This window comes from Electrophorus electricus, chromosome 15, assembly GCF_041902795.1.
Source record: "Electrophorus electricus isolate QZ-2024a chromosome 15, ASM4190279v1, whole genome shotgun sequence".
Taxonomy (NCBI): Eukaryota; Metazoa; Chordata; class Actinopteri; order Gymnotiformes; family Gymnotidae; genus Electrophorus; species Electrophorus electricus.
The window spans coordinates 20,105,001-20,112,517 of record NC_137511.1 but is presented as its reverse complement, the minus strand read 5'-3'; the positions used below and the strand labels follow the sequence as shown (position 1 = coordinate 20,112,517).

The window sequence follows — 7,517 nt, the reverse complement described above, 5'->3', positions numbered from 1 at the left end:
TATTTTTTTTTAAACAGCTTTTTCTATGTGTTTTGGCTTTTCTCTACTTGCAAAGACTGCATAGCTCCTTCCATGATAAAGATATTCAGAAACTCAGTTTACAGTGTTGTCATGTAGACAGGGAAAATAAATTTTTGGCTTCATAAAGAGTGTGTGCTGTTATCCTTTTTGCAATGGTGGATGTAGCCAAAATAGCACTGGTTTTAACATTGGTAACAGGACTTGTTACAAATTTACACATAAATATACAGTTATTCTGTTCTAGTGTGAGACTGAGGAGAAACTCCACTTCAAGGAGGAAAACCTCCATTTAAAAAATACCCTGTGCATGCGGACTAGGGCTAATGCCTCCAGCGGTGGAAGCAGACCATCTCATCTTCAAGCTTCTCATAACGTACTTGACCCCTCTCTCCATGGCAACGCAGACATTCATTCCAGGGGAAGGCTTTTCTGCAGGTCATGAATCTGTCATGTGACCACCCTAGAGACAGTATGAATAATATGCTTAATTTATTAATAACATACATTCTTCTTATTTATTTTACATTCATCTTTAGACATTAACAGTTCATCAGTTGACTACAGTGGTCCCAAAATTACAGTGGTAAAATTCTTGTGATGAAACATCCCATTTGTAATATGTTTACGCATTGACATTGTAATATGCATTGACATAGTGAGTCAATGAGACCACAGTTACTTGGTGAGAGAGGCAAATAAATCTGATTATCATCTGCAAAGCTCTGGTAAGATATTCCAGAGTCTTGGACTAAATGGAAAAAAGCATTTTAACAGAACAGAACCCTGGGGGACCCCACATCTGCTCAAAATGTGTCCATTTCAACAAAGTAATTCAGGTTTGTTCCTGAGGTTTGTTCCTCATTGACAAGTCTATATAAAAGTACTTTACTTGATGGTGGCAAAGGCAGAACTGAGATAAAGTAATAGAAGCACAAATGTTTTTCTAGAATTTAAATGGATGTCATTAATCACAAAATGTATGCTGAACTAAAATTAGAACTACATGCATTCAGCTGGAGGCAAGACCATCAAATGTCCCTACTCTAAGGATGACTTTGAAGATGATTCTGATACATTTTTATACACAATAATTGTTTTTTATCTGTGGTTAATGTAAACCATGTGACTTCTCTGGCTCCTAATCCAGGGCCCTTTGACTCTCCCATGTTGCATAGACATAAATGTGATATCAGCAAAGATCAAAGGTTACATCACTTCAGTTTGCCCTTACACAATGCAAACATGTAACTCATGCAAACAGTCTGGTTTTACACTTAATGTCATATGGTGTGACACTGGGTCATCTGTGTGAGCAGCACCCTGCCATACACATTCTAGCACTTATCTTCTCTTAAAACTTGCAAATAAACTAGGCTGTGTTTAACAGCGCATTTGGAACCATTGTGATAAATGAGGCCCTACCTCTGCTAAAACTCTTATTTACCCCCTGACTGTGTTTGTTTGTTTTTTTGTTTGTTTTTTGTTAGTGTTTGTTTGTTTTTGTCAGAATTACACTTCTATAGCCGTATATCAGAAACAGTGACTGTGCCTTCCATGATTAAAACGCTACAGATGTTTATGTAAGTATGCCTTGCATGATGCACTACATACGTCTGTGTTTACTGTAGTGTGTGTGAAGAATGTGAGTGTGGGATATCCTACCTCTGCAGGATCCTGTGATATTGAGTCCTCTACACGGTTCAGTTGTATTGCATTTAGCTCTTCTTCTTCATTTTCTTCTTTATGAACTTTTTTGGCTGTGTTTTAGGCAAAATTTGAAGTTGAAATTATACATCTACTATAAACCAGTTGTTTTGATGTCCTACAGTAGTTTGAAATAAAAATGTAATTCATTCTAGTTGTTAGCAATTTTACATAAATGCAATTTTAAATGAGAAACACATAGTGTTATGTAGTAGTATGGGGCTGTTTTAAGATGGCATGTGCAACTGGCTGTTATGATGCTCTGTTGATAAAAGGGCTCGGTAATACACACCAGTCTGAGCTACCACAGTGGGGTCCATTAAGATTCATTAACCAGTTCAAGATGTTTTTACATCAACAAATGCTGGACACCTCTTCAATACTGAATACATGGGTCTGATTAGTGAAATAGCTGAATCAGATTACTGAACAGCTGGACCTGATTACACTGTCAGATTACTGAATGTCTTAGTCTGATTACTGATTGCTTGGCCTGATTGTTAAATATTTCTTTATCTGATCAGTGAAACACCTGAGCCTGATTAGTGCAACACTAAGGTGTTACACTAGACACACTAGGAAATGACTCCTGCAAAACAATCTCATAAACTGGAACAGACCATCTTATGCCCACTAGATCTTCTGTGATTATTTGTTTTGATGTTTCTGTGACTGTCTCCACCTACCTTTTTGTTTTGATAACTCCAGTACAAAGATTGCAATAATATAGCCAATGGCAAAGACCCATTCAAATGGAAGGAGAACCACTTGGAGATCTTCCATTGTTCGTTTACCATTTCCTAATGATTATAAACAAAAGAGGAAATGGAGTCCCTAATCAGTACTTTTCAATAATGCTAATGAAAAAATGAACTAATTATTCTACTATGATGAAGGTTAATATTGCAGAGTATTGTTAAAAATTTTACCATTGCAATGTGTGTGTTGGAAGTAAAAAGGAACTGTTATGTACACTGGCAGTCAAAAACCCTGTTACATGTGTCACACACTGATGTTGAGTAACCAGTACTGATGGGTTTAAAGAAATGTCCCTTCTGTTTACTTAAAGGATTTAAATTTTAAGAATAAGACAACTGCCTTTGGGAACTTGTATAAAAAAGCTGTTCTTGCTTTACTGGCAGCAGAGACAAAATGGCTTCAATATTTAGAATAAACCAGAAAAATTGTGTTTGCAAAGGAAGTTATATTCATTACAAGAAACTGTTACTAGAGCTGCAGCCAGGACAGTGTGAGTGGGATTTTAACAAAGCCCACAGAGAGTGGATCATTAAAAGGAAGATTCCACTGGGTATGTTAGTCTGGATGGGTTTAATACTGCTCCTCAGATCCAGGTTTCAATATCTATCACCAAATGAAACCTGAGAGAAGCTGAGGTATCTGTTTATGAGAAGGAAACCAATGCTCAGACACACACAAATGATTTGATCTGGATTTTTCCAGTGAACACACAGACTGGTTCGTCTGGATTTTTGCAGTGAACACACAGAGAGATTGTGTGGACAGTATTAAAGACTGTGTACAATGCAGTTTCTTTAGATCAGTTAGATAAAGTAAAACATGAAAGCTGTTAACAATAAGTGCTCAAGGATAGAAAAGGACCTATCAAATACTGAAAAATACCTTTGGTTGTCCTAGTATTTTTAAGCAATCCAGTTCTTGTACTATGAATTCACACAATCCACAATTTACTTTAGTTAATAAATGATAGTTTGTTGATAGTAGAAACATTTCTGGCAAGGCAATGTTTACTTACGTGCTGACAGGATCAGCTCTGCTGATAGTGTTATGGAGTTTATCAAAAAGAGAACTGCTGTTGCACACATACACAATTTAAATACCAGAGCTGTAATACAAGACCAAAAAAAGAGAGGTCCCAAATACAATCCAGAATTCAACATACAACAATTAACTGTCCACAATACAGTTTGAAAAGGCAGTATTCAGAATACAGATACTTTATGCATTTTTAGGAGAATATCTCAGCAATAATAGCAGCAAATGGTCTACTAATGCATTTCCTATATGATAAGCCCAGTCATGGCTATTTATAATATATTTGACAAAAAAATCAGATTTATAATGAAGTATGTAGGCAAAAACCATTTTACTGAGCAGAAACTGGGAGGGAAAATCAAAGCTGACTACTGCTAATCTTTTCATATTGAGTGACTGGCCTTCTTAATAAATTCACCATTCAATGGCTAATAAATTCACCATTAAAAAGCACTAAGTAAGAAAACTTTCATTTTCTAACATTGACCAAAAGTGTGACAATTAATACTGACAGTACAGCACAGCCAATTCACTTATGCTTTTTTAAAATGTATCTGAATGTATTTTGAACAGGTTATTATTTTTATGCATTTTAAAAGAATATGTTACTAAGTACATTTGGGACAGTGTGTTCTGAATTCAGCCCATGCATGGCTTCAGGTGAAACAGGACAATTCTGGTTATTTAAATGGGGCAGTGCTGGCACTAGATCTGTGAGTGCTCAGAGCATCACTAAAACAGCAGTGAGAAAAGGGCTCACAGACAGAAGTTTCCAGCACACTGTCTGGTGTTTTAGTCTGTTTTATAGAACACCTCTTTTCATTAGTGCAGTACAGTAAAAAGCACAGCTTTATAGTGCAGGCATACTTGGGATGGAAGCATACATATTGAAACACTTAGCAGGGGTCAGGATGGACCGTGGGCCCAGACAGTGATGTTTTGAGACACAGACACACAAACACAAACACATCATACAGAACAGCAGTGCTGCCCTGTAACTCACACATATCAGACTGAAGAGCAGTGCTACCCTTTAACTGTCTCTCACTCACACACACACACACACACACACACACACAAACACACACACACACACACACACACACACACACACACATCAGACAGAACAGCAGTGCTGCCCTGTAACTCACACATATCAGACTGAAGAGCAGTGCTACCCTTTAACTCTCTCTCACTCACACACACACACACACACACACACACACACACACACACACACACACACACACACACACACACACACACACATCAGACAGGACAGCAGTGCTGCCATGTAACTCAAACTCATCAGACAGAACAGCAGTGTAACACACACACACACACACACACACACACACACATCAAATAGAACAACAGTACTACCTTATAACTCACACACATAAGACAGAACAGCAGTGTAAGACACACACACACACACACGTCACACAGAACAGCAGTGCTGCCCTGTAAGTCACACACATCAGACAGAACAGCAGTGTAACACACACACACACACACACACACACACACACATCATACAGAACAGCAGTGCTGCCCTGTAACTCACACACACACACACTTCAGACAGAACAGCGGTGTAACACACACACACCAGACAGAACAGCAGTGCTGCCATGTAACTCAAACTCATCAGACAGAACATGAGTGTAACACATACACACACACACACACACACACACACACACACACACACATCAAACAGAACAACAGTACTGCCTTATAACTCAGAAACATCAGACAGAACAGCAGTGCTACCCTATAACTCACACACATCAGAGAGAACAGCAGTGCTACCTTTTAACTCACACACATAAGACAAAACAGCAGTGAACACACACACACACACACACACATCAGATAGAACAGCTGTGTAACACACACGTCACACAGAACAGCAGTGCTACCCTGTAAGTCACACACATCAAACAGAACAGCAGTGTAACACACACACACACACACACACACACACACACACACACACATCAGACAGAACAGCAATGCTGCCCTGTAACTCACACACACATCAGACAGAACAGCAGTGCTGCTCTGTAACTCACACGCACACAAACACACACACACACACAACGACATCAGACCGGACAGCAGTGCTGACTTGTGTAATTCACAATCATCAGACAGAACAGCAGTGTAACACACACACACATCAGACAGAACAGCTGTGCTGCCCTGTAACTCAAACACTTCAGTCAGAACAGCAGTGCTGCCCTGTAACTCACTCACACACACACACACACACACAGACATCAAACAGAACAGCAGTGCTGCCCTGTAACTCACACACATCAGACAGAACAGCTGTATAACACACACACGTCACACAGAACAGCAGTGCTGCCCTGTAAGTCACACACACACACACTTCAGACAGAACAGCAGTGTAACACACACACACACACACACACATCAGACAGAACAGCAGTGCTGCCCTGTAACGCACACACACACACACATCAGACAGAACAGCAGTGCTGCCCTGTAACTCACACGCACATCATACAGAACAGCAGTGCTGCCCTGTAACTCACACACACAAACACACTTCAGACAGAACAGCAGTGTAACACACACACACACACACACACACACACACACATCAAACAGAACAGCAGTGCTGCCCTGTAACTCACACACACACACACACTTCAGACAGAACAGCAGTGTAACACACACACACACACACACACATCAGACAGAACAGCAGTGCTGCCCTATAACTCACAGACATCAGACAGAACAGCAGTGTCACACACACACACACACACACACACACACACACACACACACACACACATATCAGACAGAAGAACCGTGCTGCCCTGTAACTCACACACTTCAGTCAGAACAGCAGTGCTGCCTGGTAACTCACACATATCAGACTAAAGAGCAGTGCTATCCTTAAACTCTCTCTCACTCACACACACAAATACTCTCACACACACACACACACACACACACACATCAGACAGAACAGCAGTGCTGCCCTGTAACTCACACATTCATTAGACAGGACAGCAGTAAGGTCTTCTAACTCACACACGTCAGACAGAACAGCAATGTAACACACACACAAACACACACGAACACACACACACACACACACACACACACACACACACACACACATCATACAGAACAGCTGTGCTGCCCTGAAACTCACACACACACACACACACACACTTAAGACAGAACAGCAGTGTAACACACACACACACACACACACACACACACACACACACACACATCAGACAGAAGAACCGTGCTGCCCTGTAACTCACACACTTCAGTCAGAACAGCAGTGCTGCCATGTAACTCACACACACACTTCAGACAGAACAGCAGTGTAACACACACACACACACACACACATCAGACAGAACAGCAGGGCTGCCCGGTAACTCACACATATCAGACTAAAGAGCAGTGCTACCCTTTAACTCTCTCTCACTCACACACACATATGCTCACACACACACACACACACATCAGACAGAACAGCAGTGCTGCCCTGTAACTCACACATTCATTAGACAGGACAGCAGTAAGGTCTTCTAACTCACACATGTCAGACAGAACAGCAGTGCTGCCCTATAACTCACACACTTCAGAAAGACCAGCAGTGTAACACACACACACACACACACACACACACGCACATCAGAAAGAAGAACCGTGCTACCCTGTAACTCACAAGCACAACATACAGAACAGCAGTGCTGCCCTGTAACTCACACACACACACATCGGACAGAACAGCAGTGCTGCCCTATAAGTCACACACATCAGACAAAACATCAGTGTAACACACACTCATCAGACAGAACAGCAGTGCTGCCCTGTAACGCACACACACACACACACATCAGACAGAACAGCAGTGTAACTCACACACATCAGACATAACAGCAGTGCTGCCCTGTAACTCACACACACACACACACACACATCAGACAGAACAG

The 7,517-nt window shown here is 40.9% G+C and overlaps 1 protein-coding gene across 4 annotated transcripts in view; it reads right to left on the bottom strand.

Annotated features, from left to right (window-relative positions):
• LOC118242437 (uncharacterized) overlaps nt 1–7,517 on the bottom strand; it is a 54,019-nt gene continuing 46,502 nt past the window's right edge. For 3 of the 4 annotated variants that reach the window (XM_081697841.1, XM_081697842.1, XM_081697843.1), the window contains 4 exons: nt 3,500–3,589; nt 2,412–2,525; nt 1,684–1,778; nt 1–481 (listed from right to left, as the gene is read on the bottom strand). In XM_081697841.1, the coding sequence (XP_081553967.1) occupies nt 458–481; nt 1,684–1,778; nt 2,412–2,525; nt 3,500–3,589 (323 nt within the window). In that variant the 3' untranslated portion in view covers nt 1–457. Of the gene's footprint in view, nt 482–1,683; nt 1,779–2,411; nt 2,526–3,366; nt 3,408–3,499; nt 3,590–7,517 lie in introns of all 4 variants that reach the window. The other variant, XR_014117231.1, reaches the window with a different exon arrangement.